This window comes from Mauremys mutica, chromosome 2, assembly GCF_020497125.1.
Source record: "Mauremys mutica isolate MM-2020 ecotype Southern chromosome 2, ASM2049712v1, whole genome shotgun sequence".
Lineage (NCBI taxonomy): Eukaryota > Metazoa > Chordata > Testudines > Geoemydidae > Mauremys > Mauremys mutica.
Genome location: NC_059073.1, coordinates 137,129,163 through 137,143,270, shown reverse-complemented (window position 1 = coordinate 137,143,270; position 14,108 = coordinate 137,129,163). Strand labels below are relative to the sequence as shown.

General features: G+C 41.8%; 1 protein-coding gene across 6 annotated transcripts in view; it reads right to left on the bottom strand.

Annotated features, from left to right (window-relative positions):
• The window catches only part of PPP3CC (protein phosphatase 3 catalytic subunit gamma), a 54,009-nt gene that overhangs the window by 31,891 nt on the left and 8,010 nt on the right, over positions 1 to 14,108 (bottom strand). For all 6 annotated transcript variants that reach the window (XM_045004574.1, XM_045004577.1, XM_045004572.1 and 3 more), the window contains exons 2-3: positions 2,937 to 3,134; positions 2,514 to 2,638 (exon numbers count right to left, since the gene is read on the bottom strand). In XM_045004574.1, the coding sequence (XP_044860509.1) occupies positions 2,514 to 2,638; positions 2,937 to 3,134 (323 nt within the window). The remainder of the gene's footprint in view (positions 1 to 2,513; positions 2,639 to 2,936; positions 3,135 to 14,108) is intronic.

The following is a 14,108-nucleotide window of genomic DNA, read 5'->3' as shown; positions in this document are numbered from 1 at the left end:
CACATCAATAAGCACAAGGGAAGCAAGCCTTCTATATTCTGTTTTATCAGTGACATTTGGATCAACCCCCGCGTGTACTAATCAAAGCCCACCCTGCTTCGTGAAAGATCAATGCTTGCTCTGTGGGGAAAGAGAATGCTTCATGGCTTTATCTCCCCTGCGGACTCACAGGGAAAGCGGGAGAGGAGGGTCAAGAATGGCATGAAAGGGATTCATGCTGACAGCTTACAAAGAACAGCTGTCCCAAATGTCTCCAAAGACTGAAAGTGTTGGGTTGCTCTACAAAGGACTCCAACTTTTAAGACGTATTAGACTTAAAAAGGGACCAGATCAAGCAAAATTTGACTAACTCAAATTTGCTGCCTTTACTCCGTTATAAAATTTTCTCAGCTCAATCCTCTCCCCAGCAAGACTACTCGGTGATCCATTTTCCTGCCTGCTGCACACGCTTCTTCCTAGTTCTGACGCTTTCCCATTTTTAGTCCAAATTGCGCCCACCATCATAGTACTTAAGCACTTACTCCTTAATCTTCCTCCCACATGCTAGACAACTTAGCCTATCTGTGATACGATCCAAGGATCAAAGGCTGGGGGGTGGGAAGCCAGCTCCCCGTCCATGTTCTGTAGAGTGTACACTGTTATGTACACACAACTTTAATTCTCACCTACCAGCTTTAACACCACAAAAGAAATATTCCTCAGATCACTGACGGATTAAACTGGCATTTGACAATATCTCTGGAAGGTAAATACATTTAAACACACGACACTGGAGTATGCACAAACCAAACTGTTTAAGGAGGAATAGCATGAAACTCCTGTCATTCCTTCTCCCTTCCAGAAATAATACACAAAGGCACCAGTGCCAGCACTACAGAAATCCTATTGGCTGAACATTAGAAATGCAACCTCTCAAGCATCAATGTGTCCACTATCCCAGTAACTGCTCAGTGTCTCATCTTGGCTTAAAGTCAATATGTAGGAGCACAGAAGTATTAGGATGGAAGGAGGCCAGGCATCTGCCAAAACACAATCAGTCAGTGGTACCCCACTAAATACTCTGGTAGTAAATATCCTTCAAAGAACTATTTACACTAAATACCCTTATTGCTGCCTTTGGTAGTCCCACACTTGTATTTTAACTCATCTCTGCAAATAGAAATTCTGCTTGAGTTCCAATAGGTCAAGTCTTCATTACCTTTGTTCTCATATCTGACATTAACTGAAATTGCTATGCAGCACCTTATTCTATTACCTTTAGAAGCAAGACCCACAAGCCCTGGCATCATTAGTTTGACCATCTTATGCCCTCTGATAGTCTCAAATGTCACTTGTTATGCTGCATCTGTACCTAGAATAAGCACTCCTCTAGTAGTCAACTCCACTTTCATGCAAAGTGAGATAGCATCTGCAGGGTCTGTGGGATTTACTAGTAACTCTTCCACATGGAGAAAAGTCCCAACCACCTCCTGACACGACTACTATGTGCTTGTTCAGTTACCAGGAACTATTCAGAGAGCTAGTAGCTAACTGTTACTGATCTAAGTCAATTAATCTGTCCTTTAAGACCAACTGTTCTCAACTTTGCCTAGCTGCAATACCACATGATCAATGAACGGAGTCACAAAGCCACAAAATCCTGGTGTGATGACTGACATTACACTGACAAAGCATGTAGCTACAATATAGTTAGGTATGTAGTCAGAGGACACTGCGCTGTGATTATTGTGTGGCTCATTTGGGCCAATGTTCTGGGTGAAATTCCACCCTCTAACTCCAGCCTTCTACATTCATGCAACACTAAATACTTCAGGGGCCAATAAGTAGATATGATCTCTTCTTCCTCTGCTAGGAAACTCACTGCTCCCTTGTGTATTATGGGCAATATGAAGAGTGCTCCTGTGATCAACCCTCCCTCTTGCTCTGCTCAGAATCAGAACAGCCACATGTGAAATTAAAGCTACAGACTCAGAATCAAGAGTTTAGACCAGGGATTGGCAACCCTGGCGGGCCGATCGTGGCTCCCACTGGCTGCGGTTCAATGCTCCAGGCCAATGGGGGCAGCGGGAAGCGGCACAGGCCGAGGGATGTGCTAGCCGCCGCTTGCCGCCGCCCCTATTGGCCTGGAGCAGCGAACCGCGGCCAGTGAGAGCCGCAATCCGCCAAACCTGTGGATGCGGCAGGTAAACAAACCAGTCCAGCCCGCCAGGGTGGTTACCCTGGTGAGCCGCGTGCCAAAGGTTGCCAATCCCTGGTTTAGACATTAGCCCTGCCACAGTTGTTTTCCTGTCTCTACATATTGAGGGCACAACTTTCAACTTGCCTCAAAAATAATGTCCCATTGGTTAATAAAAACTCTTCTAACAAATCACACTGCAAGTAGATGACCTATAAGCAACGTGCCTTCCTCAGAAGCATACTAGAACTTAAAAAGGGTACAAGAGACAAATATTTGTTAGGCTTAGTTCAGTCTTTAACATGGTAATCCTCAAAGGCACAGGTTTATTTGTCACCTCTATACTGAAGTAGCCTCTGTCCACGTAGTCTCCCAGGAAGAGGTAGCGGGTGTTATTGGGTGATCCTCCAACTTCAAACAACTTCATCAGGTCAAAGAACTGCCCGTGAATGTCACCACACACTAAGGGAGGAAGGACAGCAAAAAAGGGAATTACATGCTAAGAGGAGAAAGGTCATGGCAGCAACAGGGAGCATGGCTTCACTTTTACCTAAGCTACTGTCGCATTATATCTAGCTTCTGTGAAAACTTTATCTATGCTACCAAAAAGCTCCCTCTTCTGGGAGTAAAGGCAATTTTAAAACCCCACTGCCTGAACAATGATGGAAAGAACACGCAGCAGCAGATCTGCTATTTTTGGCAGCTTGCGATTCTAAACAGCCCTTATATGTGACTTCAGCTTCAGAAAGCTCTCTCTGACCTGTGATTGGAGCCTCTACTTCAATCATTGTCTTCTCATGCCTCAGAATGGCAGCCCCATCATTGATTATCTTCAATGCTGCATCCTCTTCTAGCCGCCCTTCCTTCACCAAGTGGCTTTTCAAGACATCAAGCCTGGGTTTTCCATCCTCAAACACTTCCTTCAGTGTGAGCCGCTGCGTGGGAGGAAATGGGACAGCTAGAAAACAGAAGCAAAGGCATTAGCAATGTGTCTCTTTAAAGGGACTCATACTCACATTTCAGCATTAGACTTCCGTCCAGCACTCAGACATGAACCGTCACAAGCATCTGTTTCAATACACATTTGTCTTCTCAAATGCAACAATATCAAAGTTATGCTTCCAACCCAGTTAACAGGCAGCCTCACATTAAAAATCACCATATACAGCCATGCAAAATATTATGTGTATCTGTGGCAGGTGAAAGGGGTGCAAAACTACAGTTGATGTGGGACTAAAGCACTTCCTGACTTCAGTGAGGGAAACCACTGCCATAAAACTGTTGTAGAAGGGATAGGTTATGGGTGCAAATATTGTATACTAGCAGAATAACTAACCAAACATACTTGATTGCTGTTCTCTACGAACAAGTGTTGGTTATCTGGAGCTTAGGGGATGAGCACTAGTGCTTGTGGCTCAATTTGCGTAGCTTATCAGGAAGTTGCTTTCACCATTACAATAACCTTGCACTTTATTCAGCACATGCACTATTTTAAGTGTGACCCATACAGGCTCAGCTCTGGGTAGCACTTGGCTAGTCATGTCGATACCCTGTATTCATTTATTGTACATATTCTAAAGCACCCATCACTTCAGTATCTAAGCATACCTTTGAGATACACCATGTTAAAGAAGGTGACACGTCAAAAGCCACTATACTTTCATGAAAGAGAATTGTGTTATTTGTTAGAGGCTTCCAGCAGAAGGGAAGTATTTGAAATTAGGAAGAAAAATTTCTAATGATTTGTTAGAGGTGATCAAATTAAGATTCCCCCCTGCCATCTCTCAGGTCAGGATAAATTAAAAATAAAAAAACAAAGAAGTGACCCTTGCACAGTATTTCAAGGATACGGTGTTTCTATTTCTGAAAAATGACCTCCAGAAAGACTGAATGCTGTGGGTGCTCTCAAAACAGCAAGAAAGGGAGACTAAAGATAAAATCCTGTCAAGCAGATGTAAAAGCATGTCCCCTAACTAAAGGTGGTGCCAACATACAACGTGACTTGCTTGTAGCTATTTGCCTCTCTTATTACAAAGATGTGGTGTAGAGATGATCTTGGGCCCTGAATCCATTTCCTTTTAGAAACATCTTAAATAACCATGTATCTTTTCAACCATCTAGCTTTGGCTTTTCTCCTACAGCCCTCATCACTGCAGTATCTAAACGCTCAAGATAAAGCATTACTAGGAAACACTCCACAGGGAACAATTCTGCATTGGGAAGAGGCGGCTAGGGTACAGATATATTAGGAGGAATTCTACTTCTAGGGACTCCCCTGGGACACCGCACACTACTGTGAGCGTAAATTGACAGGAAAAAACCCTTAACTGGTCAGGGAAAATTCCTGTGGTGCACGTACTGTTTATGCGGATCCCTCATCGGCTGTGACATAGGGGATAGTGCCAGAGTGCACATCTCTGTGGAGACTGTGGTAGCACTGCTCTCTACAAGCAGTTGGGGACTGCCCCTGGAATCCTGATGGCACAAAAGTGGCTTAAAGACACCTTAGTCACTCCCACCCCTGGGTGTGCCTGCATGGCTTGCATCTCCAAGCGTCACAGCATACAATCCCAACTCTGACTAGATAAGGTATCAGATCTTTCCCATCTCCAACTTCAATATTATGACCATGTGCTGGGAAAATGGATTTGCTCTTAACTCTAAACCAGAGGCAACACAAAAATATTACTGAAATGCAAATCAAGTTGATATCCCTAGCAATCTCCAAAGACAGACATTCAATATGCCAAACTGTTGAATTTATAGGCATGGTAAGGTTGCTTATCAAACAATATAGTGACTAACAGGAATGTAACTGATTTCTCTTAAGTGCAAATACAGTAGCTCCTTCAGACTGGTCTCCACTTACGATGGAAGTGGAGATAAGCCTTGAGTGAAAACCCGCTAAATCAACTCCCATTGACTCCAGTACTCCACCAGAATGGGAAGAGTAAGGGGAGTCGACAGGATAGCATCTCCTCTTGACATAGCATAGTGGGGACCCTGTGAACTTGAGTTACGCTACTAACGTAACTCAAATTGTGTAGTTTAGATTGACTTCCCCCCACAATGTAGACCTGCCCTTAGTTTGGAAACCCATGGGCAGAGAGAAAGACAGCAAGTTTGTACCAGAGGGTATGTCTACACTGCAATTAAAATCCTGCGGCTGGTCTCTGCCAGCTTACTCTGTCTAAGGGGCTGTCTAATTGCAGCACAGACGTTCAGGCTGGGGCCAGAGCCAAGGCTCTGGGACTCTTAGCCTGAGCCCTGCAAGCCCCAGTCAACTGGCATGGGCCAGCCAAGGGTGTATAATTGCAGGGTAGGCATATCCAGAGTGTCTTAAAAGCCAAACATTATTTTCCAAATAACGTGGAATGTAGGACAGAAGGAGAACAAGGCTGGATGTAATGAAAGGAGACCCAGTCCAGCACTCCGTGACTGGAATAATGTGACACGACTTTACTCACTGTCAGAAAGAAACTGCAGGATTTGGCAGCTGGGTAGGCTTGGACACAGGGGAAAGAAGGAAGGAAGGAGAGGGACACCAATGAGTGGATTACAAATCTGTGTACAGCACCCCACACACTAGGGCCCCATCCTGATTGATTAGTTACAGTAGTGTCTGAAAGCTCCAATCATATTAAAAATTAATTCTTGTATGGAACTCCACATTTGTCCTACAACCTACTAGCTCCGCCTTATGGCAGGCTCATAGAATTTGAAAGTCAAATGACTCGTAAGGGAAAGAAGAAAATTCAGGGTAAATCAGGAATTATTTTATGTAGCCAATATACCACGTGACTGCTTTCTCAAGTCTTCAAGATGGTCAGTAACTCTAACATCACCCTAACCATTTAAAGCTCTTAAGAAAAAGTGAGACCACAGAATTTAGCATAGCATGTTTAATGAAAAAGGTATGTGACCACAGAAGAGGCAGTGCCCATCCACAATTCAGAAACAATCCAGGAAAAACTTCTGGCAAATTCTGCCTTGCCATTTCTCCGGAGTCTTAGTAAGTAGAGTCTTATGCAAGATAAAATGAGGATTATTTGTGCCAATACATTGATGTGAGCAGCCAAGAACTTTTATGTAAGTTTTGCTGCTATCTTTATGTGACTGTGAACTCCCAGATGAAATCAGATATCCATGATCAACTTCTTTTCTGCTCTGCCAATTTGTCCACCACTCTGCAGTGACCCTAGAGGAATGGGTGCTGCATACATACACCAAGGAGGACAATTTGTGCCAATTACTACTGCATCTCCTACTGTATATGGGAATATACTCCTCACTTCACTTCCTACAGACCAAGTCAAAAACAGTGTTCTCTGTTCTTTAAGCCAGTACTGTAGTAAGGTGCTGGAATAGTAGTTAAGCATGTTGTGATACCTGGAGAGGATCAAATATGCCAGAGTCCACAAGGAGGACAGATGAAAAATCCTCCCAGCTAGACAGAGGGGTCAAGATCGGAGGCTCTAACAAAACCAAAACCCACCCAATATTATTAAGCAATGATTATGTCTCCTGCACACAGTAAGTGATAAGGATGAGCACTTAAGTAATCAGTGTTGCCAAAGCAAATAATCCTGTTAGCCAGCATAACTTGTATAAAGGCTTTAATCAACTCAGTGCAAGTAATTATCCCATGTACTAATTTTCACCTTTATAGATTTTTGCCCTCATTTGCACTCAACCCCATTGAAATGGTCAATACTGTAAGAAGGTGCTGTGGAGGAAGTTTCTTTTCAATCCTACCTTTAGTTTGCAAAGGGTACAGACTGCTTCATCTAGTGGTTAGATCAAGAGACTGGGAGCTACAAGAGCTAGGCACAAGCCCTGGCTCTGCCATCATCTCACACCATGGGGCTCTACATTTCTCTCTGGGCCTCATCCTCCCTCATCTGTAAAAGGTGTAAATACTTACCTACCTCACCGGGGAATGAGAAGGATCGTTACAGACTGTCAAAGTACTCTGAAGATGAAGAGTACTAAATTGATCTGACACGAGGCTCCCAAGACACCACCCATAAATACTAAGTTTAAGAAAGTTCAAAGAGGGTGAAAGGTGCACATAACATTGAACTTCTCATGATCATTCACTAAGAACCTCATGCCCACTCCTTTTGTTTACCGTCATGTCCTGTGTCAAATCTAATTTAGGCTACAAAATCCTTGTGGCAGGAGCTTATGATTTTGCAAAAACCATACACACCCAGTATAATGAGTAATATATTAGAATTCATGGTTAGCAAAACAGCACACATTTTATACCAAGTGCCATGCAATGACAAAGGGACACAAGCACACGTGAACTTTGAGATGTAAACATCCATGATCTAAAATGGATTAAGGGGTCAGTCGTGTTTCAAGGAGTTCAGTAAAAGAAAGAGGATGGCAATATCCGTGCCACACTGCAGTGCAAGAATGGATGTTTGGTTAAATTAACATGCTCTATATTTACAAGTCCACCAACTGTAGGTATTCTTAGCCTGCAAACTAAGAGGCTGAATATGGCAAAAGGCTATTTACAGAATGACAACCTGACAAAAAATCACTTTGCTGAAACACTGCAAAACCAGATATCAGGCAGTTCAAGTGTGGAACCAACTCACCTACAAAAAAGTCACTCTGCCACTGCCAAATCTCCATGCTCCTTTACGTAGAAGGCCTGCACTTTTTCTACATTACGGTTTAAAATGTTCATAATATTGTTACAGCTGCACTAATGCTACACATCTATTAAACATGGTAATAGTCTTCTCGAGCATAGACTGGGTTAGGCAATGCAATCTGTAGCATAGTTTTATAACACTGTGGTTAATGTGTTCATAAAAAAATGCTTATCATCACTGGTCAAAGAAATCATGCTAGTAACAAATGTTAAACAAGATCAGAGTTTAGTAATCCACACCTTCAAAAAGAACAGATCCATGCCATGAAAATGGAAACACAAAATCTCTCATATTACCATTACTCTGACAATTGTACAAAATAACAACCAATACTCATTACTGAAAAAGGAATAATAAGTATTTGCCTAAAATGATGGTTGGTACAGACTAATTTGTTCCCAAGCCCTCCATTAATGGTTCTGATGGACAGAACCAGACAGAGAAGACAGATTTTACATTTCAAACCCTCCAAGTCTTCCAGCCAAAAGCAGCAGTTCAGGATTAAAATGACAGTATTGCTCAGCAGTGAACATCAGAGAGATTATGCTGCAAGTCTTGAACCCAATATGGAAGCATACCTGAAAAGTCATTCACTTCAATGGGCTCCTTCTCCTGTCTGCTTCTAGTCAGATGGGTGGAGGAATTACAGTTGGTTAGTTCAACAGATGGCTAAAAGCCTCCTTGTGGGGGGGGGAAAGGCATTTCAAGCATTCTGAAGGAACAGTTAACACAGTTCTGACAAGAACCATACCTTTCAGATAGGGTTTCACCTTGGTACAAGTCACAGTAGATTTTGGCTAGACTGTCATTTCTACACTCAGACAAAGGTTAGCTTGAAAGAGCCTCCTTTAGATCAATCTAAATAGATTTAGGTACTAATAGCTTCCAAATATTTCACACTTTCCACCACTTTGCAACTAGACATCTAAAATGTTTGACCATCAGCTAACAGTCTGACAATTCATGACAGATGTCCACCTGTCACAGAGGTCTAATTATTGCCAAGATCAGACCCAGATGCCCAAGGTAGGAACATTCACAATAAAAATACTGCACTGGATTCAGTTCTGTAAAACCTTTTAAAAGGTTACAAGAAACTCTCTCCAGTGTTAAATTATGAATAGCATGAATGTCAGGTCTCTGGCATTTTCTATTACAAAATATTGCAATCCTATATTTCCTGAGATCCTCTCTTTTTGTCCATTTGTAACCTAACATTCTTCTACTCAATGGAGCTGATTGCATATTTTTAGGGTTCAAACAGACTATTGCTTCACAGTCAATTGACTCAATCTGAACAAATCCACCTGGTTCAGTGATGAAAGGTAACAAGTGTGCCATTCTGTGCTCACAGAAGGTTAAAAATTCAGCAATGCGCAAAGCTGTAACAGTAATTAACAGGGAACAAATACTTGGATCACAAGCAATGGATGGCATCTTTATACAGCCACAGCAATAGTCTAGTCCATCTGTTTTACTATTTCTCTTTATTCCATGGCACCATAACAACATCTTCCTACAGCCTGTGTTACGCTGCAAACTTCCATCACCACACACATGCAGAATTTACTAATTTACTCTTCTATAGCACCTTTCATCCCAAGACCTTACAGCATTTTAGAAACAGTTCAAACCAAGTACATAACTGAGAGATAGGAAATAAACAGACAGTGAATACTGCATCCAAGTTAAACTGCAAGGGGAATTATAGGTAGTCAGCATGTAATCCCTCCAGATGGAATTTGGGCAGAACTCTCGGGTTGACATCTATAAGACACATGAAAAGAGTGCTATGGAATTTTTAACAAGTCATCAGTACCTCAGTTTTTATACCCCAGCTAATAGCAGCTCCAGCATTTCCTTGGTGCTAGAATACAAATAAATAATATATTGTCCTTAGCAATATGCTGGGGCATTGGGCCTATACTGACTCAGAAGGAAGAATACCACATATTAAATCTTCAACACAAGCTTCCCGCAGCACCTACGACCAACCCAACCCTGCTTCACCTGCAAGATCTGACAGAACCACTATGCAAAGTTTAAAGGTGGAAATTTGCGGGGTTGGGGGAGGGGGGGGGGGGGGAAATCACATTTAAAACTAGAGGCTGTAAAGTGGAAGAGACCTAGCATGAAGTTTTCTTTACAACCAGAGCTGTAAACATTAATAGCAGGCAGAGGCTTGCCATAATATTAAAAAAAACCTATTCCTGTAATATGGATAACTGCTATAGGTGTATAATCTAAACAGGAAACCAAGTTAGGTTTCTTAAGTTTTCCCCAGACCGATACCACAAATGGGTTGAACCCAGTCTGACCTTTAACATTTAAGTAAATTCATCAAATTCAAACCTGCTGTTAGCTCCCCAATATATTTATAGCTAGAGTTTTCTTCTTGAAATGATCCTCTACACAAATCTCTGGTCACACAACCCCAGGATCTCTTCATTCCTAGAGCCCCATTTTGAGCTATGTGATGTTCCCTTGGACTAAGGTGAAGTTAAGCATCTGCAGGAACAGATCTGTGTTTCATCCTAACTTTCTGAAGCATGGACCAACCGAGACAAATAATCTTTGCCATTATTCAGTTTAAAGCAACTCTGGCACAAGTAGGGATATTGATGTGCCTCAGCAGAATTACCACTTCAGCTAAATAAGCACCATGGAAACTAAATAATCACAACATGAAGCAAAGAACAGCTCCTCTAACCTGTTACCCACCCCAGAATATAACTTGCTCCATTAATATTTGATCCTATTAATCCAAACTCAATTTATGCCTTGCTTGGGCAGGTCACTTAATAAAACGAGCATCTACCTTGCAGGATTGTCACAATCGCTATATAAATGCTTATTATTACACCATTTTATTGCTCTTTGTTCCTAACCCCCTAAACTTCTGCAGATTCTTGTATCTCCCCTGTAGACTGTAATTTTCCTTTTCTGGTATGAATGTGGTGCCTGAATTTCAGAACATCCACAAATCCAGCTGAAGCGGACAAGAGCTACAAGTTCTCAGCACCTTGAAAGTTAGGCCAATTGTCATCATGTGGGTATTTACTGTTTCAGGCAGCCAAGGTGCCTATGACAGTCCCTTGATTCACTTTCAATGTCCCTATTAACGATGATATGCTGAATTTCAGACTCTGGATATCTTACCCTCCTTCCCTGTTTTTACAGCATACTTCATTTTTTAAATGAATACTGACTACCCCAAATAGATTAGGAGTGTTTAAGCACCTGATTTCCTAGGATAATTTTTAGGGCTCACCAGAAATTTTGATCTAATATGAAACTGGTCTAAGACAGCTATATTTTCTGAATGAAAATTAATCCTTTCTATGGAACAGATTCAGAAAGCTTACTCTACCCTTCATACTGAACCAGATCATTTCTTCTGAAATTAAGATAAAAACAGTTGCCTATAATAAATCCTAAACACTCTACATAATGTTTAAAAAAATCATTCATACTAAAGTTGAACAATTTTCTCCATGGGGAAAGAGGGAAACACAGTAAGTTATCACAATACTAGATTCAAGTCACACAGATATACCATTGAACTGAAATGTTCCCTTTAGAAATAAGAACCTGAAGTCTCACCACTACATCACTTAACTGCATTCCAGTAAGGGAGCAATGCTCAACCTCTGAGGACAAGTTCGCCTTTCTGTTCCAACAGCGTAACAGAATTTGGCCTTAAATGGCTATTTATAAGCCACATGCATCTAATTCCAATAATCAAGTTACACTTTCATGTTTCAAAATGCAAATAAACATGACAAGAGTGTAATCACTTTTAAAGCTCCTTTTGAAAGTGGACCCTACAGCCCTTCCCACCCTGTGGCGGGACCTACTGGTAAATACAAGGTGGTTAAAAAATAAAAGCCAACTAAATCTGAGTCCACAAGAACAGTTTGGAAGCAATATACAACACAGCCTAACCTTCCAGCTACTGCTCTGAAGCCACCTCTGCAACTAGAAACTTCTGCTGGCACATGATTGTCAGTGAGGGGTGAGATTTCCCCCCGACACACACACTACATTTTTATTTTGGCAAATGCCCTCAAGTAGATGCAATTAAGTGCTTTAGCCAAGATAAACTGCATCTACACTGAGGACGTTTGTTGGTATAGCTATGCTGGGAAAACTTTTCCAATGCACACTAAGTCTAAAACAGTGCAGAACTCTGCCATTTCTCACCTCTCAGTTTAATGGAATTTGTTATAAAACTCTCCGCACACACAGAGGGGCATGTTGCTCCCCTTTTCTATGGTTTCACAAGAGTGCCACGAGATTTATAATAATAATAATAATAAAATAATAATAATAATTGGAGATATACCAATCTCCTAGAACTGGAAGGGACCTTGAAAGGTCATCGAGTCAAGCCCCCTGCCTTCACTAGCAGGACCAAGTACTGATTTTTGCCCCAGATCCCTACGTGGCCCCCTCAGGGATTGAACTCACAACTCTGCTCAAACCACTGAGCTATCTCCCCCTCCCCACCGCAGGAGTACTAATTAAAACAGAGGCAACTTAAGACTGCCGCTATGCATCAGCCACCCAACTCATAGCAAGAAGAGCAGTTACAAAACTTTCATTATGTAAATTAACTCTTCATGCATGGATTCATTTCCTGCCAATGGGATTTCCCAGCAAACCAAGCTGAACATCTCGGCTGCAGCTGAGACCCTAATTCATGACATGTGTTTTCTGGGAAGCCCAGCAGTGCTAGCCTTCTACTGCAGAAGCCCTATTTTACTTCAGTTTCTGCAAGACAGTTAGATTAATGTACCAGTGGATAAATTTTTGTATTTGCCCACCTTTCCCATTGATGATTAAGACACCATATTCTACTTGCCTGGGAAAGCTGAGTTTAGTTTTAAAGTGTCTGCATTGCTATGCAATGGTTCCAGCTCCTAATGAGCCAAAGCTGAGTGACTGATCTGCTGTCTTTGGTTTGTCTTGGATTTTAAGCTTGTTGGGGCAGGGACCATGACTTACTCTGTTCTGACTCAGTACTCTGATGGCTCAGTAACATAAGGAGTTTGAACTGCAATCTCATACTGCTAGCTGCCATAGAGAAAGGAGAGCAGATAAGCCCTGAAAAATCTTTGAGACACTGAAGCTCTACCGACTTTTCAGCAGTTAAAAATACACATATTACTATGAAACAATCACTCAACAGTATGCCACCCAGCATCAGATTTGTCATCTTCCTTTCATCAGCTCCATCAGATTGGATGATTTCCTCAGCTGACTTGAGAGGGTCATCACTAAGCTTGGGGGGAAAAAAAGCATGAGGTCCACAGCAAACAGCTGCAGCTACTTAAAAAAGTGAGCTAACCAAAGGAGAGGAGGGGATTCCTAGATGTCAGCAGACAGGGAAATTCGCCACCTGTTTTCACAAGGTTAGCAAGCTGACAGCTAGTCCACTAATAGATCATTAATACAAAAACAGTAGGGTCTTTGTGTCAAAGACAAATTCCCCACCTGCTGGTAAAAGTAAATCTGATGCTACCAGCAGCATGCAGGGGGAGGTTGAGGGGTTGGCTCTAGTTTTAAACCTACTTTAAGTGAACATGATTTTGTACATAGTGTATTTTTAAGATCAGACTCAAGCCAGCTTTGTAGGAATAAGCTGACCTGTTCCACATGGGAAACCTAAACAAAGTAATGTCCACAAACACATTAATCGGATTCCACTGCTAACTGTGACACAGACATGCAGAGCCCAGCCAGTAGGCCTTTGACCAAAGTGTTGCATTATACTGAGCAAGAGACGATCACTACCAGTAGAAAAGATTTCAATTACTTGCATTATCGACTGCAGAAAAGTTACCAAGTCTCACGGTCATAATCGTGGATGCCTCAATTTTTCTTCCTTCCAATACTCACCATATGGCTGAATACTTCAATGTAAGCTCTGTTTACACTTGGATAAGTTCTGGTTACAAACAGATTCTAAATCACTGTATGGCACCTTTACTCCACTGCTTCTGGTCAGCTGCACCCAGGCAATGTCTTGTAATCACTGTGACAGTTTGTAGGAAAGATGTTGCAATATACAGTATTATAAAACCTAACCCTCCAGTTAGCCTATATTAGAGCTCAACAGGAGCAGTTCACCTGCAAGCAGCGTATAAAGCTAAGGAGGAGCAAACCCCTGTATAAGAGCACCTAAATTCAATCACCACTTTAAGAGGAGTTATGTTACAATGGGGTGGAATATCAAAAGATTCTTAGATAAGTCTGTA